The sequence below is a fragment of the Oncorhynchus tshawytscha genome, linkage group LG10, assembly GCF_018296145.1.
Source record: "Oncorhynchus tshawytscha isolate Ot180627B linkage group LG10, Otsh_v2.0, whole genome shotgun sequence".
NCBI lineage: Eukaryota > Metazoa > Chordata > Actinopteri > Salmoniformes > Salmonidae > Oncorhynchus > Oncorhynchus tshawytscha.
The window spans coordinates 68,144,916-68,172,006 of NC_056438.1; the positions used below are offsets into that span (position 1 = coordinate 68,144,916).

The 27,091-nt window shown below is 42.0% G+C and overlaps 1 protein-coding gene across 4 annotated transcripts; it reads left to right on the top strand.

Moving 5' to 3' along the window:
- The first annotated feature begins 1,050 nt into the window (after window positions 1–1,050).
- LOC112260783 lies at window positions 1,051–20,503 on the top strand. Of its 4 annotated transcripts, XM_042328913.1 has the most exons (12): window positions 1,053–1,255; window positions 3,308–3,390; window positions 3,475–3,644; window positions 3,847–3,928; window positions 4,000–4,105; window positions 4,319–4,685; window positions 4,786–4,924; window positions 5,137–5,248; window positions 7,375–7,450; window positions 7,562–8,185; window positions 11,184–11,199; window positions 11,240–11,289. In XM_042328913.1, exons 2-10 carry the CDS (start codon window positions 3,315–3,317, stop codon window positions 7,649–7,651), a joined length of 1,218 nt encoding a protein of 405 aa, XP_042184847.1. In that variant the 5' UTR covers window positions 1,053–1,255; window positions 3,308–3,314; the 3' UTR covers window positions 7,652–8,185; window positions 11,184–11,199; window positions 11,240–11,289. The 4 variants fall into 4 exon arrangements, with proteins under 4 accessions (XP_042184848.1, XP_024291903.1, XP_042184847.1 ...); XM_042328914.1 differs by lacking the exons at window positions 7,562–8,185; window positions 11,184–11,199; window positions 11,240–11,289 and adding exons at window positions 17,257–17,385; window positions 20,423–20,503 and having other exon boundaries at window positions 1,051–1,255; XM_042328912.1 differs by having other exon boundaries at window positions 11,184–11,322.
- The last annotated feature ends 6,588 nt before the right edge of the window (window positions 20,504–27,091 follow it).

Below are 27,091 nucleotides of genomic sequence, written 5' to 3' on the forward strand. Positions count from 1 at the left end.
GGTACCCTTCCCCAGATCTGTGACTCGAGACAATCCTGTCTCGGAGCTCTACGGACAATTCCTTCGACCTCATGGTTTGGTTTTTATTCTGACATGCACTGTCAACTGTGGTACCTGATATACACTACTGGTCAAAAGTTTTAGAACATCTACTCATTCAAGGGTTTTTCTTTATTTGACTATTTTCTACATTGTAGAATAATAGTGAATATATCAACACTATAAAATAACACACATGGAATCATGTAGTGACAATAAAATAAAAAAATCATATTCTTATGGTGTGGGGGGTGTTCTGTCTGTGATTTATGTAAATAAGGTCTTTCTGTTTTAAATTTTTATTACATTTGCAAAAATGTCTAAAAACCTGTTTCGCTTTGTCAAGTGTGGGGTATTATGTGTAGATTGCTGAGAAAAAAAGTTATATTTAAACAGTTGTGGAATAAGGCTGTAATGTAACAAAATGTGGATAAAGAGAAGGGGTCTGAATACTTTCCGAAGGCACTGTATATTGGATAGATGTCTGTTGAGGATACAGAAGAAAGAAATGCAAAAAGTGTCCCACTTTTTCTGAATTCAGTCGAATAAAAGTACTAATAACAGTACTAATAACAGTACTAATAACAGTACTACAAGAAAAAAGGAACAGGATATAGTACTACAAGAACAAGGACTTAGTAACATTAGTTTAGTACCAATAGTTTAGATTTTCTCCTGTCAGCCCAATAAATAGGCACATCACCCTACTTGTGTTGAATTTAAAACAAGCATTGCTATTGATCATATCTGAGATTATATCCACCTGGCTGAATTCCCCTAAGGTGATTTTGCATCGTTCTTCCTCCCTTCCTTGAAGAAGCCATTAGCCACTGACCTGATATAGCTGGATAGGTGAAAGCAAAGGGCTACGTAGGCTACATTATGGATCTTGGTGAAAAAAGTATGAATTCCATAGGTCGAGGGTTGGGTTAAATGCGGAAGACACACTTTGGTTGAATGCATTCAGTTGTGCAACTGACTAGGCATGCCCTTCCCCTTTCCTATCATATCAGAGCAGTTAGTAGCCTTGGCCTTCTTCAAGGAGAGGAAGAAAGGCCCTGAGTGGCTGCTGTAGTTTCCTGTGTGTCAGACTTCCAGTAATGATTAGTGTCACTTTTACCTCCCCATGCCGTCACAGTGTGTGTCAACACGCTTTCTTCTGACACTTAACGGCATCAAGACCAAACCAAGGAGTATAATCAGCGAAACACAAGAGGTATGTTACTTTTATCCTGATATAATGAGACCAAAATGTTTAACCTCTTTCCTACCTCTATTAAAATTTAAGACAAACACATTTTTTGTGCTTTGAAGTTTTGACGTGTCCAATGTTAAGGGGCCAATTTAGTATTTGTGTTTCTCAACTATCTTAAACCCATGAGTATTTAATACAGTTACCCCTAGACACTGATCCAAGATCAGTCTGGTAGGTACCCCCCTAATGGATATTGTGAGGATTTGATGTTGTTATGCTGGTCTTAGATGTATACCTCAGAAAACCTCTACAGCAGCTATAAAGCCCAGAAAATGACATGATTCAAAAAACTACTCCAGGCTACATTAGAATGTCTAAAACCCGATGGAAAGTATGTAGAACAAAAATACTAAATATGTGGCCCTCTGTTGAATTTTGAAGTCCTAATGTGTCTTGAGTTGTTGCCTATCCGTGATGTAGAAGGACAGTTACATTTTTTTTTTCAATTGCTTTGGTGCAATTTTCACAATAATGTGATACATTTTCACAAATCTTGGTACAAAATTCAAAACTAAGCACATTTTCAATTGACTAAGTACAACACACAAAATCATACATTCACCTTTTCTCCAAAATGAATCAGTGTTTTATCTAGAAATATGTTTCACATTGCAATACATGTTCATATAAAGTGGTTGCCTTTCACAATGCAACACTCACATTCATTTGAATATGATTCTTGTCTCATTTGCTAAGTACATTTTACTGTTACTTAATCTCACTGCTCTTAATTGATAATCACTTAACGATTTGTTAAAACTATAGATTTTAAACTGGTTTTCCTACTAAAGATTTTGAAAAATGAAAATGTATGTCTAAAGTAGAAGCATATAAAGTATGATGTATACTGTAATGTATTATTATGATTATGACTATTATGAATTTACTTCACAGTAAAAATATATAAAAATAATCATCTGATATTGAAAATAATATACTGTATGTAACAAATGCATCCCCTATACAGTAAACCTGCTTCCAAGAGGAAGTTGCTGTGAGTTTGATACAGTACTGTAATACCGTAGTATGTCCCATTCACATAGCAGACGCTTTTATACAAAGTGACACACATTTTCATATGTGATCCATGTGGGAATCAAGTTTACAACTCTGGTGTTGCTAGTGCCATGCTCTTATGAACTGAGCCACATACAAGACCACTACAATACATAAGTACAATATAATACTGTAAAATACAATACAAGATTACAATACAATACAATACAGGTGAAGATGTATGATTGCCATCCTCATTAGCATACCGCCCTCCTCCAAAAGTTTTCCACCAGGTGTGTGAATAATGAGGACATTTAATGCAATGTCGATGAGAACCTATGGCCAAAAGCTCAAGATAGGCTTAATGGAAACTACTGCCTGCTAAACATTATGTTTATTTAATTTGATTACAGTACACCTATGATGGAATTATATCTGAACAATACGTTTATTTTTTTGCATCAATGATTGTGAAAAATGTCTTCAATAATCACACCTTTGCAAGGATGGAAATATTATGTTCAGTCAATTGTAATGGGAAGTGCAAGTATATTGTCTAATATGAAAACAGTGTAATGTATTGTCATTTAATGTATTGTAGCATATTGCATTCAAAGGGATATTTTGAAACATGTATCGTGACTTTTTTTGCTATTGGATTAATTGGCTGTTAAAACAAGTACATTGAGAAGATATCATTATGTTGTGCTTTGGTGATTAAATCAATGTTTTCATGGTATTTCACAGTAAACTTATATTTTGGATCAATGTTTGTGTGATGAAAGAGGTGAAAAATGAATGCACAGGAAAAAATGGAATATGAGACTTGCTGCGTTACAAGTGTTACCAGTTTGGGGTTTTGCACTATAAGTTGTGAAAATTCACCTCACACTTGTGAAAATAGCACCAAACCAATAAAAAAACGAACTCTATGACCATATAAGCTCATCAGGTCTAAAGTGGTCATGTTTTTACCATGGTGTTATATCTGTGTGTTTCTGTGTGTTTCTCTCCCAGGTTTGCAATGGTGCAATGTCTGGTGTTCACACTGCTCTGGGTCTGTGCTGTGGCACTGCTTTCCCTTGGGAGTACAGAGAGAGGTGAGTGATGAATGTGTGTTTGATCAATATCAATCTTCAATGTGTTTACCCTGCCTAACTGAGTTCTGTGTCTGTGTATGACAGTATCTCAAACGACTGAGCCAAGTGTCTCTAGGAGCACAGACCCGACGGCTGAGACAGTTACTTTAGGACCAGTTGAGACCCAAAGCCCTGGTACACACACAGACCAGAGCATAGAAGAAGAACAAGAACCACTTCCCTCAGACCCCTGTCAGGATGACGAGTTGGATAAGGTGAGAGCCTTACGATAATTCGAGGCCGGTCTTAACACAGTTCAGATTTACAGATTCTCTCCTTTTTCTTTCTTTCTTTCTTTCTTTCTTTCTTTCTTTCTTTCTTTCTTTCTTTCTTTCTTTCTTTCTTTCTTTCTTTCTTTCTTTCTTTCTTTCTTTCTTTCTTTCTTTCTTTCTTTCTTTCTTTCTTTCTTTCTCTCAGAGGGTGTACCAGAGGGATTCTCATGGTGTTATGCAGCTGGTTCAGGGAGAGGACTACAAAAACACTTGCAACCTATCAGACAGTAAGACACATGCACAAAGACACACTCACACAGGTGCACACGCATACACACACACTGAATCCTGTCTGTAGCTCCAGGTGAACAGGCCCACTGTCTTATCTACCCTACCAATCAACTCAACTGCTCCTGGAATTTCCATGGTCTCCCTAACGACAGCCAATCCTACGCCTCCGTCTTGTAAGCCCTTCCAACAATATCCAAGAAAATAAAAGTATTAACAATAGTAATAGTACAATCTTGTCAATTCATAGGTTATTACTGTGTAATTACCATTGTACTGTATAATAAAATGCTAATCTCATTTTAGTACATGACACCAACCCTCAATCAAGGTGTTTGCTTTAAGCGCTGCTGTGTGTGGATGTGTGTATGTGTATGTTTGAATATCAGTGTGTGTAAGAAAACTGAGAGAATCTCCAGTGTGGACTGTGTCACTGAGGCCACAGGAGGCCAAGGAGCCCAGGGAGGGACTGGAAAGGCTGACCGTGTGGTTGGAAATGTGTCTGCTGGGTGCCAAGGCAGTGTGGACAACAGCGCCACCTCGGTGATCCTGACTTTCAACGTGTCATGCTCTGACGTGTGGGGCATCTACACCCATAAATACCAGACCAAAGATATTGATGTGCTGCGCCCGCCCCCCGACATCAACCTAGCCTGGGTCAGAGAGGGGGTTCTGCTGGTGCAGTGGGGTCTCCCATCCAGCCGGTCACGCAACAAATCCAGCTGCTTCCACTACCAGCTACAGATCAATGACCAGGTAATTCTACCAGAAAAAGAGAGAGACAGTTGTGTGTGTGTGTGTGTGTTTAGCAGTGGCCCTATTTGTTAAGAGACTGTGTGTATATGTGTATTGTAAGGTGAGGAACTTTACGGGTTTACTGACATACAATGAGACCAACGCAGACCCTACACATTCACACAATGTGAAGATGAGGGTGAGGAAGAGTAAAACCTGCAGAGGATCTCAACACTGGAGCAGCTGGAGCAACACCACCAGTGAGTCTGCAGTCATCAATATTGTAATCATATCTGCTTGTCAAACTCAAAGTGCTAACTGAAGCAAAAACAATGCTAGTAACATAGAAAATATCAAAATAATAAAATATGTGAGAACCACTGAATGCTTTACAGTGCTAAAAAACACATTTCACTGTCTTTTTCCATCTGCTTATTATGTTTACACCATTGTGTGTGTGTGTGTGTGTCAGAGGTGGCCCCGTTTAAATTTCCCAATCAGCTGAACTCTCTGGTGGTCGTTGGCATCGCTCTGGGAATACCCATGATCCTCCTGTCTCTGCTGCTGCTGATTCGACTCCAGAGGTATTCTGTTGGATTCATGGAATTTTATTCAGACGGAGGGAGAGAGAGAGAAATGGAGAGATGAAGAGAGCAGGAACTGGAGAGAGAGAGAGAAAGGGAGAGACCGAAGGTGAAACACTGAGAAATTGACAGAAGGAGTGAGAAAGATACAGAAATTGAGAGAGGAAGTGAGAGATGGAGAGAGAAGGAAATTGAGGGGAGAGAACAGAGAGAAACACAGATACATTTACAAAAGAGAGAGAGAGAGAAAAAAAGAGAAACAGACAGACAGACAGACAGACAGACAGACAGACAGACAGACAGACAGACAGACAGACAGACAGACAGACAGACAGACAGACAGACAGACAGACAGACAGAAACAGACAGAAACAGACAGACAGAAACAGACAGACAGAAACAGACAGACAGACAAAGATAAACAAAGAGAAAAGATTAATAGAATAAGTATTTATGGAATAAGTACTGATGTGTTTAGTTTCAGTCTCTGACCACAGACCACACACATTTTCACTCTGAAACTGTACTTCCTTCAAACGAAAGGCGGAAAACACCTTTTATTCTTAGAAAATGAGAGAAAGGGGAAAAACATAAATGATTCAGTGAATGCACAGTAACTGGCACAGTACCTCCACCCCAAAAAAATGACATATTTAAAATACATCTTTTCCGGACATTGAAATCAGGTTAATTTTTGGTTCTGAATTAACGTTGAAAATGCTTACTTTCCAGATATTGAAAATATATATATTTTCCAGACTTTGAAAATATGTATCTTCCGGATGTTGAAATCAGGTGCATTTTTGGTTCTGAATGAAAGTTGAAAATATGTCATTTATAGACGTCTATGTTTAGGCAAAATCAAGACTGGTCCAGAACAGACAAAATCTGATTGATTTCAATGTCCGTGGACGTTGAAATCAAGGCCTGTCTGGAGCGCACCAAATCTGAACCAATCTGAACCGTTGGCGTTGGTCTGTGCTTATTGAGGTGTAGCCTACAGTGTTGCCTGAAATATAATTTTATGAATGCCCATCTATGTGGTAAGCCTACCGTTTGTAAAACACCAAAAAAAGACATCTGGACAGGACCAAAATAAGACATCCAAAAGAATTTGGCTCGTGCTTACTGGGGTGTAGGCTACCATATCAGCCCAAATGGAAGTTTATGAATGCCCATAAATGTGGTAGGCTCAGTTTGTAAAACAGGCCGTTGCATTGGCTTTATTAGTCCTGATTCCTGTGACTAATCAATTTGGCTATTTAAACTCTGAATATCAGCTACCCAACTTTATCAGAGTTATCGTGAGCCTATTTGCAATGTATTTACACAGCGGGAAATGCACAAGTATTTTATTTTTTCGCTATGATCAGCTTGTCAAAAGGTTACGGATACACACTTGAAACCACTGATCATGACACTGGGGTGAAACACCTGGACAACAGTTGTGATTGTCCATTCCATGCTGTCCATTGTACTTTGACCTGTCCTATTTTAAGGATATGTTGTTTGTTAACATGACAGCACATTTTTTTTCTTTGATTGCGTGCCATTTAGGTTAGGTTATTTTATCGGAGAAACCTGCATGATGTAAAAAGTGTCCATCTCATTACATTGTCACACATTTTATCTCCAGCTTGTAGGCTACAGAAAAGGCCACATACTCTTTCTACCATATCCCATATCTGCGAAATTATTTACGTTAGATAATTTTTTTGACGTTGGTAAAGCACCAGAACGATTTGTCTCTCCAACAGCACCCTGGAGAGGCATGCTGGGAATGGACAAGCTAAACATTTTGCATCCCTGCCTTTGACAAAGTGGGCACCGCTTATCACAGTGCGGCATCAGCGCTCACTTAAAAAGTCCATATGCCACTGGTTGAGAGAAATTGTAGTTTTCGGGCAGACTTATGTGAGGTTTTAAGTGTTGTTGTTGTGGTTTTAGGTGTGTCTTGGTCAGTTTTGCTCCAAAAATGCTGCACTCGTCACCCTGCTGCCATAGGCGGCAACCTAATCCTGCCTAATGAGCGGGCCGGCTGTGGCTATGGTATTAGTGGTGTTATTCCCTGGCTGCTGACTGACTGTGGTGTGTGTGTGTGTGTGCGACCGTGTCTGTGTTTTCAGGGAACGTCTGTTTCCCCACATCCCTGGTCCCCCACTGAAGATTAAACACCTCTTGGAGAGAGACGACCAGTTTCAGGTGAAAAAAACAAACACACACACAGCGACGAAACATTTGTTATGTTTACTATCATATCATAACCCCTCTCGTGAAGCTAAAACAAAACTTTTCTCCCTTCGGTTTGTACAGTTTGTCCCTCAGGCCCTGCAGCCCAAATTTGTTGAGGAGATCACAGTGGTGGAGGAAGCTAAGGAAACACCTGTGAATTTGGCCAGTTAAACAAGATGGCCTGTTTAAAGCCCAATCATCCTAATCCCCTAGACTGTGTAAGGGCCGATCTGTAAGGAGGATCCCCTTAGCAGATGCAGTCATTACCATTTGTTAATACCTATCCAATCCTTTCAAGAGTGGATGCTACTTATTGACATGCATTGTTCTTACATGCTTATTAGTGTCTACTCAATTAATTGTTGTAATGTGCTCAGCTTCTACCAGTGTTGTAGTTCTCAAGACCGAGACCAGTCCAGTCTTGAGACCACATATGGGTCTTGTCTTGGTGTCAGCTACATTCGTACTTGGTCGTGACTCAGTCTCAGACAGTGAGGACTCGTAATTTCTTCCCTAGACCAGTGGAGTAAAAACACTCAAACATATACACTCCCATCTTGAAACATTATCTTAACAACCGTTATCTATTATAGACATGGTTACGCAGTGGTGAACCTATAGGTCTTCAGTATGTGACAGGTTAGTACAGTGGTGAACCTATAGGTCTTCAGTGTGTGACAGGTTAGTACAGTGGTGAACCTATAGGTCTTCAGTGGTGAACCTATAGGTCTTCAGTGTGTAACAGGTTAGTACAGTGGTGAACCTATAGGTCTTCAGTGTGTGACAGGTTAGTACAGTGGTGAACCTATAGGTCTTCAGTGTGTAACAGGTTAGTACAGTGGTGAACCTATAGGCCTTCAGTATGTGACAGGTTAGTACAGTGGTGAACCTATAGGCCTTCAGTGTGTGACAGGTTAGCACAGTGGTGAACCTATAGGCATTCAGTGTGTGACAGGTTAGTACAGTGGTGAACCTATAGGTCTTCAGGTGGTACAGTGGTGAACCTATAGGTCTTCAGTGTGTGACAGGTTAGTACAGTGGTGAACCTATAGGTCTTCAGGTGACAGGTTTCAGTGGTGAACTATAGGTTCAGTACAGTGGTGAACCTATAGGTCTTCAGTGTGTGACAGGTTAGTACAGTGGTGAACCTATAGGTCTTCAGTGTGTGACAGGTTAGTACAGTGGTGAACCTATAGGTCTTCAGTGTGTGACAGGTTAGTACAGTGGTGAACCTATAGGTCTTCAGTGTGTGACAGGTTAGTAAAGTGGTGAACCTGTAGGCCTTCAGTGTGTAACAGGTTAGTACAGTGGTGAACCTATAGGACTTCAGTGTGTGTGTGACAGGTTAGTACAGTGGTGAACCTATAGGTCTTCAGTGTATGACAGGTTAGTACAGTGGTGAACCTATAGGTCTTCAGTGTGTGACAGGTTAGTACAGTGGTGAACCTATAGGACTTCAGTGTGTGACAGGTTAGTACAGTGGTGAACCTATAGGCTTTCAGTGTGTGACAGTGGTGAACCTATAGGTCTTCAGTGTGTGTGTGACAGGTTAGTACAGTGGTGAACCTATAGGTCTTCAGTGTGTGACAGGTTAGTACAGTGGTGAACCTATAGGTCTTCAGTGTGTGACAGGTTAGTACAGTGGTGAACCTATAGGTCTTCAGTGTGTGACAGGTTAGTACAGTGGTGAACCTATAGGTCTTCAGTGTGTAACAGGTTAGTACAGTGGTGAACCTATAGGCCTTCAGTGTGTGACAGTGGTGAACCTATAGGTCTTCAGCGTGTGACAGGTTAGTACAGTGGTGAACCTAGGTCTTCAGTGTGTCTTCAGTGGTGAACCTATAGGTCTTCTTCAGTGTGTGACAGGTTAGTACAGTGGTGAACCTATAGCTCTTCAGTGTGTGACAGGTTAGTACAGTGGTGAACCTATAGGTCTTCAGTGTGTAACAGGTTAGTACAGTGGTGAACCTATAGGCCTTCAGTGTGTGACAGTGGTGAACCTATAGGTCTTCAGCGTGTGACAGGTTAGTACAGGGGTGAACCTATAGCTCTTCAGTGTGTGACAGTGGTGAACCTATAGGTCTTCAGTGTGTAACAGGTTAGTACAGTGGTGAACCTATAGGACTTCAGTGTGTGACAGGTTAGTACAGTGGTGAACCTATAGGTCTTCAGTGTGACAGGTTGACAGTGGTGAACCTATAGTGTGGACTTCAGTGGTGTGTGACAGGTTAGTACAGTGGTGAACCTATAGGTCTTCAGTGTGTGACAGGTTAGTACAGTGGTGAACCTATAGGTCTTCAGGTGTGTGACAGGTTAGTACAGTGGTGAACCTATAGGTCTTCTGTCAGTGTGTGACCAGGTTAGTACAGTACAGTGGGAACCTAGGTCTTCAGGTCTAGTACAGTGGTGAACCTATAGGTCTTCAGTGTGTGACAGGTTAGTACAGTGGTGAACCTATAGGCCTTCAGTGTGTGACAGGTTAGTACAGTGGTGAACCTATAGGTCTTCAGTGTGTGACAGGTTAGTACAGTGGTGAACCTATAGGTCTTCAGTATGTAACAGGTTAGTACAGTGGTGAACCTATAGGTCTTCAGTGTGTGACAGGTTAGTACAGTGGTGAACCTAGGTCTTCAGGTCTTCAGTATGTCAACAGGTTAGTACAGTGGTGAACCTATAGGCCTTCAGTGTGTGACAGGTTAGTACAGTGGTGAACCTATAGGTCTTCAGTGTGTGACAGGTTAGTACAGTGGTGAACCTATAGGTCTTCAGTATGTAACAGGTTAGTACAGTGGTGAACCTATAGGTCTTCAGTGTGTGACAGGTTAGTACAGTGGTGAACCTATAGGTCTTCAGTGTAACAGGTTAGTACAGTGTTGAACCTATAGGTCTTCAGTATGTAACAGGTTAGTACAGTGGTGAACCTATAGGACTTCAGTGTGTGACAGGTTAGTACAGTGGTGAACCTATAGGTCTTCAGTGTGTGACAGGTTAGTACAGTGGTGAACCTATAGGTCTTCAGTGTGTGACAGGTTAGTACAGTGGTGAACCTATAGGCCTTCAGTGTGTGACAGGTTAGTACAGTGGTGAACCTATAGGTCTTCAGTGTGTGACAGGTTAGTACAGTGGTGAACCTATAGGTCTTCAGTGTGTGACAGGTTAGTACAGTGGTGAACCTATAGGCCTTCAGTGTGTGACAGGTTAGTACAGTGGTGAACCTATAGGTCTTCAGTGTGACAGTGGTGAACCTATAGGTCTTCAGTGTGTGACAGTGGTGAACCTATAGGTCTTCAGTGTGTGACAGTGGTGAACCTATAGGTCTTCAGTGTGTAACAGGTTAGTACAGTGGTGAACCTATAGGTCTTCAGTGTGTAACAGGTTAGTACAGTGGTGAACCTATAGGTCTTCAGTGTGTGACAGGTTAGTACAGTGGTGAACCTATAGGTCTTCAGTGTGTGACAGGTTAGTACAGTGGTGAACCTATAGGTCTTCAGTGTGTGACAGGTTAGTACAGTGGTGAACCTATAGGTCTTCAGTGTGTAACAGGTTAGTACAGTGGTGAACCTATAGGTCTTCAGTGTGTGACAGGTTAGTACAGTGGTGAACCTAGGTCTTCAGGTCTTCAGTGGTGAACCTATAGGTCTTGTGTGACAGGTTAGTACAGTGGTGAAATAGGTCTTCAGTGTGTGACAGGACTAGTACATAGGACTTCAGTGTGACAGGTGTACAGTGGTGAACCTATAGGACTTCAGTGTGTGACAGGTTAGTACAGTGGTGAACCTATAGGTCTTCAGTGTGTGACAGGTTAGTACAGTGGTGAACCTATAGGTCTTCAGTGTGTAACAGGTTAGTACAGTGGTGAACCTATAGGTCTTCAGTGTGTGACAGGTTAGTACAGGGGTGAACCTATAGGTCTTCAGTGTGTGACAGGTTAGTACAGTGGTGAACCTATAGGTCTTCAGTGTGTAACAGGTTAGTACAGTGGTGAACCTATAGGCCTTCAGTGTGTGACAGTGGTGAACCTATAGGTCTTCAGTGTGTGACAGGTTAGTACAGTGGTGAACCTAAAGGTCTTCAGCGTGTGACAGTGGTGAACCTATAGGTCTTCAGTGTGTGACAGGTTAGTACAGTGGTGAACCTATAGGTCTTCAGTGTGTGACAGGTTAGTACAGTGGTGAACCTATAGGTCTTCAGTGTGTGACAGGTTAGTACAGTGGTGAACCTATAGGCCTTCAGTGTGTAACAGGTTAGTACAGTGGTGAACCTATAGGACTTCAGTGTGTGTGTGACAGGTTAGTACAGTGGTGAACCTATAGGTCTTCAGTGTATGACAGGTTAGTACAGTGGTGAACCTATAGGTCTTCAGTGTGTGACAGGTTAGTACAGTGGTGAACCTATAGGTCTTCAGTGGTGTAGGTGTGACAGGTTAGTACAGTGGTGAACCTATAGGTCTTCAGTGTGTGACAGGTTAGTACAGTGGTGAACAGTGTGTGACAGGTTATAGGAGGTCTTCTTCAGGTTAGTGTGTGACCAGGTTAGTACAGTGGTGAACCTATAGGTCTTCAGTGTGACAGGTGACAGTGGTGAACCTATAGGTCTTCAGTGTGTGTGACAGGTTAGTACAGTGGTGAACCTATAGGTCTTCAGTAGTACAGTGGTGAACCTATAGGTCTTCAGTGTGTGACAGGTTAGTACAGTGGTGAACCTATAGGTCTTCAGTGTCAGTGACAGGTTAGTACAGTGGTGAACCTAGTAGGTCTTCAGTGTGTGACAGGTTAGTACAGTGGTGAACCTATAGGTCTTCAGTGTGACAGGTTAGTACAGTGGTGAACCTATAGGTCTTCTTCAGTACAGTGGTGAACCAGGTCTTCAGTATGTACAGTGGTGAACCTATAGGCCTTCAGTGTGTGACAGGTTAGTACAGTGGTGAACCTCAGTGTGTAGGTACAGTTGAACCAGGTCTTCAGTGTGTGACAGGTTAGTACAGTGGTGAACCTATATACCTTCAGGTGTGACAGGTTAGTACAGTGGTGAACCTATAGGTCTTCAGTGTATGACAGTGGTGAACCTATAGGTCTTCAGTGTGTGACAGGTTAGTACAGTGGTGAACCTATAGGTCTTCAGTGTGTGACAGGTTAGTACAGTGGTGAACCTATAGGTCTTCAGTGTGTGACAGGTTAGTACAGTGGTGAACCTATAGGTCTTCAGTGTGTGACAGGTTAGTACAGTGGTGAACCTATAGGTCTTCAGTGTGTGACAGGTTAGTACAGTGGTGAACCTATAGGTCTTCAGTGTGTGACAGGTTAGTACAGTGGTGAACCTATAGGTCTTCAGTGTGTGACAGGTTAGTACAGTGGTGAACCTATAGGTCTTCAGTGTGACAGGTTAGTACAGTGGTGAACCTATAGGCCTTCAGTGTGTGACAGGTTAGTACAGTGGTGAACCTATAGGGCCTTCAGTGTGTGACAGTGGTGTTAGGTGACAGTGGTGAACAGGACTTCAGTGTGTGTGACAGGTTAGTGGTGAACCTATAGGACTTCAGTGTGTGACAGTGGTGAACCTATAGGTCTTCAGTGTGTGACAGGTTAGTACAGTGGTGAACCTATAGGTCTTCAGTGTGTGACAGGTTAGTACAGTGGTGAACCTATAGGTCTTCAGTGTGTGACAGGTTAGTACAGTGGTGAACCTATAGGTCTTCAGTGTGTGACAGGTTAGTACAGTGGTGAACCTATAGGTCTTCAGTGTGTGTGTGACAGGTTAGGTTAGTACAGTGGTGAACCTATAGGCCTTCAGTGTGTGATAGGTTAGTACAGTGGTGAACCTATAGGTACTTCAGTGTGTGACAGGTTAGGTACAGTGGTGAACCTATAGGTCTTCAGTGTGTGACAGGTTAGTACAGTGGTGAACCTATAGGTCTTCAGTGGTGAACAGTGGTGAATAGGCCTTCAGTGTGTGACAGGTTAGTACAGTGGTGAACCTATAGGTCTTCAGTGTGTGTAACAGGTTAGTACAGTGGTGAACCTATAGGTCTTCAGTGTGTGACAGGTTAGTACAGTGGTGAACCTATAGGACTTCAGTGTGTGACAGGTTAGTACAGTGGTGAACCTATAGGTCTTCAGTGTGTGACAGGTTAGTACAGTGGTGAACCTATAGGTCTTCAGTGTGTGACAGGTTAGTGACAGTGGTGAACCTATAGGTCTTCAGTGTGTGACAGTGGTGAACCTATAGGTCTTCAGTGTGTGACAGTAGTGGTGAACCTATAGGTCTTCAGTGTGACAGGTTAGTACAGTAGGGTGAACAGTGGTGAACCTATAGGTCTTCAGTGTGTGACAGGTTAGTACAGTGGTGAACCTATAGGTCTTCAGTGTGTGAACAGGTTAGTACAGTGGTGAACCTATAGGTCTTCAGTGTGTGACAGGTTAGTACAGTGGTGAACCTATAGGACTTCAGTGTGTGACAGGTTAGTACAGTGGTGAACCTATAGGTCTTCAGTGTGTGACAGGTTAGTACAGTGGTGAACCTATAGGTCTTCCAGGTTAGTACAGTGGTGAACCTATAGGTCTTCAGTGTGTGACAGGTTAGTACAGTGGTGAACCTATAGGTCTTCAGTGTGTAACAGGTTAGTACAGTGGTGAACCTATAGGCCTTCAGTGTGTGACAGGTAGTACAGTGGTGTAGGTCTTCAGTGTGACAGGTTAGTACAGTGGTGAACCTATAGGTCTTCAGTGTGTGACAGGTTAGTACAGTGGTGAACCATAGGTCTTAGTGTGACAGGTTAGTACAGTGGTGAACCTATAGGCCTTCAGTGTGTGACAGGTTAGTACAGTGGTGAACCTATAGGTCTTCAGTGTGTGACAGGTTAGTACAGTGGTGAACCTATAGGTCTTCAGTGTGTGACAGGTTAGTACAGTGGTGAACCTATAGGACTTCAGTGTGTGACAGGTTAGTACAGTGGTGAACCTATAGGTCTTCAGTGTGTGACAGGTTACAGTGGTGAACCTATAGGTCTTCAGTGGTGAACCTATAGGCCTTCAGTGTGTGACAGGTTAGTACAGTGGTGAACCTATAGGTCTTCAGTGTGTGACAGGTTAGTACAGTGGTGAACCTATAGGTCTTCAGTGTGTGACAGGTTAGTACAGTGGTGAACCTATAGGTCTTCAGTGACAGGTTAGTACAGTGGTGAACCTATAGGTCTTCAGTGTGTGACAGTTAGTACAGTGGTGAACCTATAGTGTCTTCAGTGTGTGACAGGTTAGTACAGTGGTGAACCTATAGGTCTTCAGTGTGTGACAGGTTAGTACAGTGGTGAACCTATAGGTCTTCAGTGTGTAACAGGTTAGTACAGTGGTGAACCTATAGGTCTTCAGTGTGTGACAGGTTAGTACAGTGGTGAACCTATAGGTAACAGGTTAGTACAGTTAGGACTTCAGTGTGTGACAGGTTAGTACAGTGGTGAACCTATAGGTCTTCAGTGTGTGACAGGTTAGTACAGTGGTGAACCTATAGGTCTTCAGTGTGTGACAGGTTAGTACAGTGGTGAACCTATAGGTCTTCAGTGTGTAACAGGTTAGTACAGTGGTGAACCTATAGGTCTTCAGTATGTAACTGGTTAGTACAGTGGTGAACCTATAGGTCTTCAGTGTGTGACAGGTTAGTACAGTGGTGAACCTATAGGCCTTCAGTGTGTGACAGGTTAGTACAGTGGTGAACCTATAGGCCTTCAGTGTGTGACAGGTTGGTGATTCTGAAAGGACAGCAACCGTAATACCAGACACTCATGTAGGAGAGTGCACTTTTTGTAAAACACAAAGGGACAGTGGTGTAGTGGAGGTATTTTTTCAGTGGGAATTGCCTATACTCACTTAATCCTATTGATGCGTATCAAAGTAGTGTAGTGGAGTATACGCAGGTATTTTTTCAGTGGGCATTGCCTATACTCACTTAATCCTATTGATGCGTATCAAAGTAGTGTAGTGGAGGCAGTGGCGACCCATCATTAAGGGCAGTTCTTCAGTCCCACCTGTTTAGCAGGGGGTGTGCCTGTTTTGCATGTTATTTTGTCATTAATATGTGTCACATATCAGTTTGAAAAAAATGAATGAGTTAATAAAGCTTCATACAAACATGGTATTTATTTTCTTTCTTGAGTGAGGGAGCTCCAAAATGCAGATGTTTCCACTTAGTTCAGTGCTTTCTGTGGTGGGGCAGCCAGCGGAAAATACTGAGCGTAGGAGTTGGTAAAGTTCTCTTGTTGCGCCTTGAAAGTATGACTCAGTGTTCTGTCACTCATGGGGACACTACGTCACGGCAAAATTCAAGCCCCTTGGGTGCTGCCATAGAGTTACATTAGAAGTGCCCATCCAATAAGGCTCAAGGTCATTGGCCACAGATAAAATGATGTCAAATCATGTTATATCTACCATAGCTTTGATTGGATGGATCATGTCAACATCATACTTTCTAAATCTTAGCTAGTAAGCTAGCAGTCATGATCATGAATCTAGTTAGCAATCTACAGGCAAATCCTTTTCAATCCTTGTAATGGGAAGAGAAATGATAGATAAAACGTATATAGTGCTCATCGGTCAAAGTGCTCATCAGTCATTGGACATAAACATTACACAAGAAGTTGTAAATTGTAAATTCAACGATGAGTGGTTTGAAAGGAATCAGTGGCTAACTGCAAGCATTGCAAAGCAATCACTACCCTGCTATTCAGTGGAGTGGGTTTAAGGGTCGCTTTTCCAAGCTTATTTGGTATTTGGTATTTTATTAGGATCCCCATTAGCTGTTGCAAAAGCAGCAGCTACTCTTCCTGGGGTCCACACTAAACATGAAACATAAAACAGAATGATATACAGTAAGACAGAACAGCATTAGACAAGAACAGCTCAAGAACAGAACTACATTTTTAAAAAGACACACGTACCCTACATATCATTGCATACACACACTATCTAGGTCAAATAGGGGAGAGGCGTTGTGCCGCGAAGTGTCGCTCTATCTGTTTTTGGAAACCAAGTTTGCTGTTTGAGCCATATTAAATGGAAGGAAGTTCCATGCAAAAAGGGCTCTATATAATGCTGTAAGTTTTCTTGAATTTCTTCTGGATTTGGGGACTATGAAAAGACCCCTGTTGGCATGTCTGGTGGGATAAGTGTGTGTGTCGGAGGTATAAGTTGACTATGCAAACAATTTCGGATTTCAACACATGAATGTTTCTTATAAAAAGAAGAAGTGATGCAGTCAGTCTCTCCCCAACTCTTAGCCAAGAGGGACTGGCATGCATAGCATTTATATCAGCCCTCTGATTACAATTAAGAGCAAAACGTGCCGCTCTGTTCTGGGCCAGCTGCATTATAACTAGGTCTTTCCTTGCAGCACTGGACCACACAACTGGACAATAATCAAGGTTAGACAAAACTAGAGCCTGCAGAACTTGCTTTTTGGAGTGTGCTGTCAAAAAAGCAGAGCATCTCTTTATTACGGCTAGACCTCTCCCCATCTTTGCAATTAGGTGCTGGCTTAAGGCTTAAAAGGATAAACATTCAACATTGGCCATCCTGTCAATCAAGCATGACTTCTGCCACTTTCAAATCAACTGGAATCTCAGAATTTGGAAATCTCAGACTTCAGTGACTTCAAGACAACTGGGAACACGGAAAAAATACAATTTGAACGGTCACCCAACTTGTAATTTCAAGTCAGGCACTCTGGCCTCTTTCTAGAGCTCCGACCTGAAGATCACTGACGTCATGATTCAACCTTGTTTTTCTCAGAGTTCCTAGCTGTCTTGAAAGCACCATAAATCCAGAGAATGACAGACTTTGATGATAAAGTTTGATGACAAAATTTGCCCACGAAGGACCGCCGCACCACCGTTGTTCAAGTGAGCAAAGCACAACAAGGTGAGTCCAAAAATGTATTGTACGCTGCTGCATAAATGATGTATTATGCCAGGGAGATAAGTATATTGTAGTTAATAAAGAAATATTAAGTGTATGTTATGTAGTAAGCTGTTTGCAGCCCATGTGCCTCACACTTTCCCCTCATAACTTAGCATACTCTTCTGACCTGGTGGTGCACATGTAGCCTATAGCCTGTTTTAGAGAAATGCCATCATCGAATATTGTAAGAGCTTTCATTGTCTGCTTATATGTCCCCTTCATGTATCCTACAGTTCTGACTTGGTGTACAGGGAGAATACTGTAAGAACAGCCAATGTTCTGAATTCTGTCGCTGTACATTTCAAAAGTGCTGAACAAATAATTATATTGACTACGTCCGTCCTAGCTCGCTCATTATTGTCTTAATCGAAATTACGAATTGCCTCTTATTTGTTTGTTGTCCCCTTATGCCATAGTTTGTACTTCTCAATTGTCAGTAGAAACCACATTTGTTTAAATTAAGCAAGTCAGCATATCAGATATGTTTTTTTAAGGCAGTAAATGAGGCTGAATGAACTGTTTCGCTTCCAGACAAAGCTCCACTGATAGCCAGGTGTAGCAGTGTGAAATGTAGGGTAAGGGTTGTAGAGAATCAAAGGACCATGAATATAATAAGAAACATTAGGTGCTGGCTTAAGGCCTGTAGCGATGTCAGGTTAGAACAAGAAAATAAGGTGGATGTCCAGGTTAAGAGGAGTTTAATCGAAGAAGATATCCACATTCACACACATCGCACACACATCTGACCACTCATGGTTCAGATAACTGAGAATTAGGTCCAGTGTCATGACTGTCCTGTGAGGCTCCAAATAGATAAGGTTTGCAATTAATGACTTCAACCAGACCCCCTCTCACCCACAGAGGGTGAGGAGGAAGGGAACTGGTGGAGGTTAACAACTCATGTCCTGTTGTAAAACAAGGACAGAATATTCAGCTCTCCCTCTCCAATGTTCACCAGAGATATGTATTTTGTTTCAACAGACCTCTTCCAGCTGAAACTCTAACACGCTCTAAAGTGAATTCTGGAACAATATTTCTAACATAGAATGTGGGGAATGCTCAGAGGCGATCTATAGAACACTAATGTCATTTCGTTTGTTATTTTGTGATGTCATTAAAAATGTTGAAATTAAATATGAACAATGATTAACGTGCTTTTGTGAGGGACATGATTTTAGGAACCATACGAGATAATTGTTTGACATAAACGTTGCACAGTGACAAGCTATGCCCCTGAGTGAGGTCCGAGTGCGTGTCAGCCTCACGGAACCATCCTTTTGAACAAACTATATATATATAAAATGATGGGTTAAGAACTAACATATTAGACCAGAGAGATGTAGAGCTGCAGCTTTACGTTTAAAATCTCAACACGAGGTAGAGACTCGATAAACTCACCTCCCGGAAAATCACTGGTACGGCTGATTAGCTGTCCTAAGTAAAATATCTTTGAAAGTGAATTTAAGTGGGACCATTCTACTATTCAAACCATTGTATTACGCTACTCTCAACACCCCACTGGGAACCATCGACACGGCTGGCTAGCCTATCTTCAAAGAAGCATCTTCCAGAGCGAATGGAAGGAGAATAAGCTCTGTAGTTCTGTTCGGGACTACATGACAAGTCACTGGATACCGGACAACTGCAGAGAACAACAGTAGAAGACTTGTTGGAACCATTTTTGGACAATCAGAGCCTTACAAGCATGCCATGAAAAAGCCCAACCCCCTCTCCAAGGCGGCCCGGTTCCAAGAGAGATACATGGCAAGGGGGCGGCAGTTCGTTTGCAAAGTATAGGATTACTGTAATTGAGAGTATTTTCTAATGTACCAATGTTAATGTCTCTGTCCCTCTCTCGCCCTCTCCATGTCTTTTGTAACAAGCAGCAATATTGTTGTCAGTCCGCTAGGGACCTGTTTTAAACGCATTAAGTGTGTATGTATAATGGAAATGCTGGGAGTCAAGAAGCAAGGGCAGGGGGTGAGTTTAATAATACAATAAACATAGAATGATACAAACCGAGAGCAGCGTCTGGACATGAAACACCTAACTAATACTGCCTGGGGAATGAACCAAAGGGAGTGACAGATATAGGGGAGGTAATCAGTGAAGTGATGGAGTCCAGGTGAGTCTCATAATGAGGCACAGGTGTGCGTAACGATGGAGCCAGGTGTGCGTAATGATGGTTGTCAGAGCCAGTGATCAGTAATCCGGCGACGTCGAGCGCCGGAGAGGGGGAGCGGGAGTAGACGTGACACTATGTTTATCCAATGTTACCATTTAATTAGCTAGAAAATAAATAATTAAACCAATTTGTGTAGTACTGAATCATAAGTAAGGCTCAGGTTTTTGCAGAAGCAAGGAGGTTACAGCTGTTCAGAATGATGATATGATACGAGGTTATGATTAATAAGTTGACTGTTTATAGATGTGATAGGTAAAGATAGGTAAAGAAGGTAAAGACCTTCAGAGTTTAATTCGGGAGATGGTAACTCTTTAAAGGACCGTTTCCGTGGTGCCACAGATCATAATTAGGTAATTGTTACATGATTAATTTAATCAGGTAATAATTAAACATATTTAGGTAATTAAATAAATAACCGTATTCAGATTAAAGTCAAGTCACGACACCAGTGAGAGCTGACATTAACTATGGTTCTGAAAGGAAAGAGGAGAAAGAAAAGTTAGGCTATAGCACTGCTATAATATGAATGACATTGCTGTATAAGCTAGCACAGGTAAGTATATAACAGTAAGGGCTATACACTACAGCAGACATAAGGCCTAGTCACATGGCAATAGCAGTTGTGTTCAATACTTACTTACTACTACTGCTAATGTCATTTTTGGGGGTACTTTACCCCCATACTTTACTATTTATATTTTTCACAACTTTTACTTTTACTCCACTGATTTCCTTAAGAAAATAATGTACTTTTTACTCCATACATTTTCCCTGACATCCAAAAGTACTCATTCAATTTTTTATGCTTTGCAGGGCAGGAACAAGGTCCAATTCCTGCACTTATCAAGAGAACATCCCTGGTCATCCCTACTGGCTCTGATCTGGCAGACTCACTAAAGCAAATGCTTTGTTTGTTGGAGTGTGCCCCTGGCTATCCGTACATCTTAAAAACAAGAAAATGGTGCCGTCTGGTTTTCTTAATATAAGACATTTGAAATGATTTATACTTTTACTTTTGATAAGTATATTTGAGCAATTACATGTATTTTTGATACTTAAGTATATTTAAAACCAAATACTTTTAGACTTTTATTCAAGTATGTTTTTCTGGGTGATTTTCACTTTTACTTGAGTCATGTTCTTTAAGGGGTCTTTACTTTTACTCAAATATGACCATTGGGTACTTTTTCCACCACTGGAAAATAGACTAAACAGCCTTTTGGACTTCGACACATCAAACTCAGGAAAATGTGGTCAAATTAACATCAAAGTAATGCGGAAATGTATACATAATATAATTATAATGAGCATACGTGATATATATAGAATAGAAAATAGCCTATCACCATAAATGAGCGATGCTAAGAAATGGCTAATCGCTAACAGTCATGCTAAATGGCTTATGCATTCCAATGCAAATACAATCAGTAGTGCTAACGCTGGCGGGAGGGCAGGCTAGCTAACAAGCTCAACACACGGTAATTCTACATAATACCCAACAAAACTTAGATCCAAATAATATAACACAGATCTCAAGGCACTTAGGTTCAGATGCCCGCACAATTAAACATCAGACATACAGGGATTCAGTCCACTGGAGGAAAAGTTCAGCAGGAGGGAAAAACTGTAGCTGTGCTCATCAGGGTGGGGAAAGCACGTTTTTGACCACACAGCATGCTGGGGCCATAGACTAACTGAAACTGAAGTTCCAGGAATCAAGGCCACTGACAGGCTGAAGTTGATGTGGTAATAAGTATTTGGTGTGACCTTGACTAATGAGACACTAACAAAAGTTGGGGTCCTCTGAATGGGAGATTAAACTGCCAGACTAGATCTAAACCAGAAGGGGAGGCTAGAATCAGCTGACTTGAAGCTGGCAGTTTTAACATAATGGTAAGGTGTTGGGACAGCTTTATGAAGGCCATAACAGTTTATGGGCTCCGTTTATCACTGTTATAGTGCAATTAATGTATTGTTTGGTGTTGTGTAGTGGCTTTGCTGACATGCAACAATATTTTTTTGTTTGTTTATATGACTTATCAGTTATGTAGAACAATAGAGAAATCATGCACAAAGTAGCCTACACAATCGCAAAGCACATGAAATATATTAATGTGCGCTCTGCACACAGCCTAGTTTCAGCTGAATATAATCTGCAGGCAGCAAGAGTGTGCAGCTCTCAAATGGTTTTAGCATGGAGCAGCTCACAGAAGAATGACATCGGTAGCCGGTAGGGTAGGAAAGACGATTCAACGTATGATATCTAACGGTAAATGCTAACTAAGGCAACAATAGGTATGCAAACCAGGTATTTAAAAAGTTTAGTCCGAGTGTTGGTTAGTAGGCTATTTGTGATGCGCAAGGACTGGCCCGGGTGTACAGAGGCCCACCCATTGGGGAGCCAGGTCCTGACAGGCCCACTCAATCAGATTGATGTGGTTTAAGCATTGTTGTGGACTTATACCATCACATTTTTGTATTTTTTCTATTTATAAAACAAGTGATTTTGAGAGCAAACATCTGCAAAATCTATAGGAAAACTCATTAAAAAAACAGGAAAACAGGATTTTTCACACAGGTTGCCTTTCCTTTGAGGGGCTGGCCATTTAGATTTTTTTTTGCTAAATTAAAAAAGTATACCCACTTCTCCAAGCACCACTACACCACTGCATAGGGCAGATGGAAAGACAGAAATCACACACAGCATGAAGTTAAAGCGGTTTCCCAACCAGGGGTAAGCGTACCCCTAGGGGTACAAAAATGCATAACAAAAATATTGGGAAAAATATATCTATTTTTAATTATATTTATTAACATTTTAATAGGCAGGAAACATTTACTGAGGTCACTAGTGTGAATTCTGTAGTTATTTTATATTTATAGGCCTACTTTTTGACTTTACTAGCCTCTGTCCACCCGCTTGTCGGCTCAATGTTTGATCCTCTGCTTGCGCCAAGTGCAAGTTTTCCATTGCTTCGCGAACTACAGTGCCTGCTGCTGTTTTCCTCACAGAAACTATGAATGATAAGACAGTAGCTGATGCACTGAAGACTGTACCATTGTCAAATACCATGGTGGGCCGTAGGATCTATGACATGGGCATGGATATTGTTAATCAATTGGTGAAAGAATTATAATAATTGGACAAACCAACTGATGTCAGTAGGGAAGCCCAGTTGATTGTGTTTGTTCGATACAGAGACATTTCGGAAATGAATGAGCACATTTTGTTCTGCAAGAAGCTAACGGGGAGAACTAATCCTGTGTTCATGTGTGCATGGATTGTGCTGCATCAATGCCTGGGAGAGTGAAATGATTACTTACCCACATAAAGAAGATAAATCCCACTTTATCATTAACAGAGAGGCATTGGCCAGCAAGATAATGAGTCCTGAGTTACATGATGTTTTGAATGACGCAGTGAAAATGATTAACTTTATCATGTCCAGGCCTTTGAATCACCGACTGTTTGAAAGGCTGTGGGTAGACAGTGGTACTGAGCACCAGCAGCTGCTGCTTTACACCGACATCCGTTTGCTATCCAGAGAGAAAGTAAGTGAAGAAAGGGATTTTCTGTCTGAGCACTCACACCCCCTTGTGGTTGTATTCGAGGACAGACTGAGGAGCACGCCTTGCCTATCGTGCTGATGTGTGCAGCAAACTGAACAACCTGAATCTAACTCTGCAAGGTAAAGACACTCACATTCTAAACATGTACGACAAAGTGTGTGGATTTATGAAGAAGATCAAACTCTGGGAGAGGAAATGTGAAGATAGGTGTCAAGCTGCTGGAAACAAACGTTTTACAGTGCTCCGATGGTGCAAATAGTAATCAAATCGAATCAAAATCAAATCAAAGTTTATTTGTCACGTGTGCCACGCGTCTTCCCCATAGAGAACATCTACAGTGCCAGAGAGCTGCTTTGAGCGCATCGTCTCTCGCTTTAGGATACATTTATACATTCACACATTTATAGTGAAATGCTTACTTACAAGCCCTAACCAACAGAGCATTTTTTAAGTAAAAAATAGGTATTAGATAAACAATAGATGAGAGAAAAAAAGAAAAAAAAAGAACATGAAAACAGTAGCGAGGCTATATACAGGTGGTACCGGTACAGAGTCAATGTGCGGGGGCACCGGTTAGTCAGGCTAATTGAGGTAATATGTACATGTAAGTATAGTTAAAGTGACTATGCATAGATGATAAGCAGAAAGTATCAGCAGCGTAAAATAGTGGTTGGTGAAGGAGGGGGGGGGTCTTTGACCATTTTTAGGGCCTTCCTCTGACACCGCCTGGTGTAGAGGTCCTGGATGGCAGGCAGCTTAGCCCCAGTGATGTACTGGGCTGTACGCAAAATACCCTCTGTAGTGCCTTGCGGTTGGAGGCCAAGCACTTGCCGTACCAGGCAGTGATGCAACCATGCCCTCACTGTTGCAGCTGAAGAACCTTTTGAGGATCTGAGGACCCATGCCAAATCTTTTCAGTCTCCTGAGAGGGAATAGGTTGTCATCTCCTCTTCACGACTGTCTTGGTGTGTTTAGACCATTCTAGTTTGTTGGTGATGTGGACACCAAGGAACTTGAGGCTCTCAACCTGCTCCACTACATCCACATCGATGAGAATGGGGGCGTGCTCAGTCCTCCTTTTCCTGTAGTCCACAATCATCTCCTTTGTCTTGATTAGGTTGAGGGATAGGTTGTTATTCTAGCATCACCCGGCCAGGTCTGACCTTCCTAAAGGCTGTCTCATCGTTGTCGGTGATCAGGCCTACCACTGTCGTGTCGTCTGTAAACTTATTGATGGTGTAGGAGTCGTGCCTGGCCATGCAGTCGTGGGTGAACAGGGAGTACAGGAGGGGACTGAGCACGTACCCCTGAGGGGCTCCCGTCAGGCAGTTCAGGATGAAGTTGCAGAGGTAGGTGTTTATTCCCAGGATCCTTAGCTTAGTGATGAGCTTTGAGGGCACTATGGTGTTGAACGCTGAGCTGTAGTCAATGAATAGCATTCTCACATAGGTGTTCCTTTTGTCCAGGTGGGAAAGGACAGTGTGGAGTGCAATAGAGATTGCATCATCTGTGGATCTGTTTGAGCGGTATGCAAATTGGAGTGGGTCTAGGGTTTCTGGGGTAATGGTGTTAATGTGAGCCATGACCAGCCTTTCAAAGCACTTCATGGCTATGGACATGAGTGCTATGGGTCTGTAGTCATTTAGGCAGGTTACCTTAGTGATCTTGGGCACAGGGACTATGGTGGTCTGCTTGAAGCATGTTGGCATTACAGACTCAATCAGGGACATGTTGAAAATGTCAGTGAAGACACCTGCCAGTTGGTCAGCACATGCCCGGAGCACACGTCCTGGTAATCCATCTGGCCCAGTGGCCTTGTGTATGTTGACCTGTACAGGTCTTACTCACGTCGGCTACGGAGAGCGTGATCACACAGTCGTCCGGAACACCTGATGCTCTCATGCATGCCTCAGTGTTGCTTGCCTCAAAGCGAGCAGAGAAGTGATTTAGCTCGTCTGCTAGGCTCGTGTCACTGGGCAGCTTGCGGCTGTTTTTTGTAGTCTGTAATAGTTTGCAAGCCCTGCCACATCCAACGAGTGTCGGAGCCGGTGTAGTACGATTCAATCTTTGTCCTGTATTGGTGTTTTGCCTGTTTGTCGAAGGGCATAGCAGGATTTCTTATACGCTTCCAGTTTAGAGTCCTGAACCTTGAAAGCGGCACCTTTAGCTCAGTGCGAATGTTGCCTATAATCCATGGCTTCTGGTTGGGGTATGTATGTACAGTCACTGTGGGGATGACGTCTTCGATGCACTTATTGATAAAGCCAGTGACTAATGGGGGTACTCCTCAATGCCATCGGAAGAATCCCGGAACATATTCCAGTCTGTGCTAGCAAAACAGTCCTGTCATTTAGCATCTGCTTCATCTGACCACTTTTTTATAGGCATAGTCACTAGTGCTTCATGCTTTAATTTTTGCTTGTAAGCAGGAATCAGGAGGATAGAATCTCTTATGGATAGGGGAGACGCTAGCGTCTCAAGTGGCCAATAGCCTCGGGAAATGCAGAGCGCCAAATTCAAATAAAACGCTATAAAACTCAAACTTTCATTAAATCACACATGCAGGGTACTCAATTAAAGCTACACTCGTTGTGAATCCAGCCAACATGTCAGATTTTAAAAATGCTTTTCGGCAAAAGCATGAGAAGCTATTATCTGATAGCATGCACCCACCTGAACCAGTTGTAAACAAAAGAACTAGCGTAGCAGGCGCTACACAAAACGTTGAAATAAAATATAAAACATGCATTACCTTTGATGAGCTTCTTTGTTGGCACTCCAATATGTCCCATAAACATCACAATTGGTCCTTTTTTTCGATTAATTCCGTCCACGTATACCCAAAATGTCCATTTATAAAGCAGGTTTGATCCGGAAAAAAACAGCTTTCCAAAACACAACGTCACTACAAAACATTTCAAAAGTTGCCTATAAACTTTGCCAAAATATTTCAAACTACTTTTGGAATACAACTTTAGGTATTTTTAAACGTTAATAATCGATCAAATTGTAGACGAGGCAATCTGTATTCAATAGAGCAAGTAAACAAAACATGCACCATTTTCCCTCTTGCGTAACTATTAACAGTGTAACGTTGTTCCAGGATGTGCCTCTTCTTCGTTTCACCAATGACTAACTTCAACCCAATTCCAAAGACTGATGACATCCCATGGAAGTCGTAGGAACTGTAAAATGGGCGCTATCAAATATCCCCTGGCAAAGACAACTGAGGGAACGGCCAGAGGAAAAAAAATATAATAATTCTGAAAACTTTTTCCTCTGGGTTTTGCCTGCTACACAAGTTCTGTTATAGTCACAGACATGATTGAACCAGTTTTAGAAACTTCAGAGTGTTTTCTATCCACACCTACTAATCATATGCATATAATATATTCCTGGCATGAGTAGCAGGAAGTTGAAATTGTGCACGCTATTTATCCAAAAGTGGAAATGCTGCCCCCTATCCCCAAGAAGTTTTAAAGTCCCCGGCCACTAGGTGAGCGGTTTCCTGTTTGCTTATTTCCTTATACAGCTGACTCAGTGCGATCTTAGTGCCAGCATTAGTCTGTGGTGGTAAATAAACAGCCACAAAAATTTTTTATGAAAACTCTCTTGGCAAATAGTGTGGTCTACAGCGTATCATGAGATACTCTACTTCAGGCGAGCAAAATCTAGAGACATCCTTAGATTTCGTGCACCAGCTGTTGTTCACAAATATACATAGATACCCCCCCCTTGTCTTACCGGAGTGTGCTGTTCTGTCTAGCCGGTGCAGCGTATATCCCGCCAGCTGAATGTTTTCCATATTGTCATTCAGCCACAATTCAGTGAAACATAAGATGTTCGTTTTTGATGTCGTGATCGTACCTTGTCTAATTTATTGTGCAATGATTGTACGTTGGCAAGTAATAT

What these genes read in the sequence shown, in the direction of transcription:
- LOC112260783 (XM_042328912.1), top strand. Translation starts at nt 3,315, where the DNA reads ATGGTGCAATGTCTGGTGTTCACACTGCTCTGGGTCTGTGCTGTGGCA. An exon ending in AGCTACAGATCAATGACCAG is followed by an intron (nt 4,686 to 4,785) that starts GTAATTCTACCA and finishes GTGTATTGTAAG; the next exon opens with GTGAGGAACTTTACGGGTTT. An exon ending in AGAGAGACGACCAGTTTCAG is followed by an intron (nt 7,451 to 7,561) that starts GTGAAAAAAACA and finishes CGGTTTGTACAG; the next exon opens with TTTGTCCCTCAGGCCCTGCA.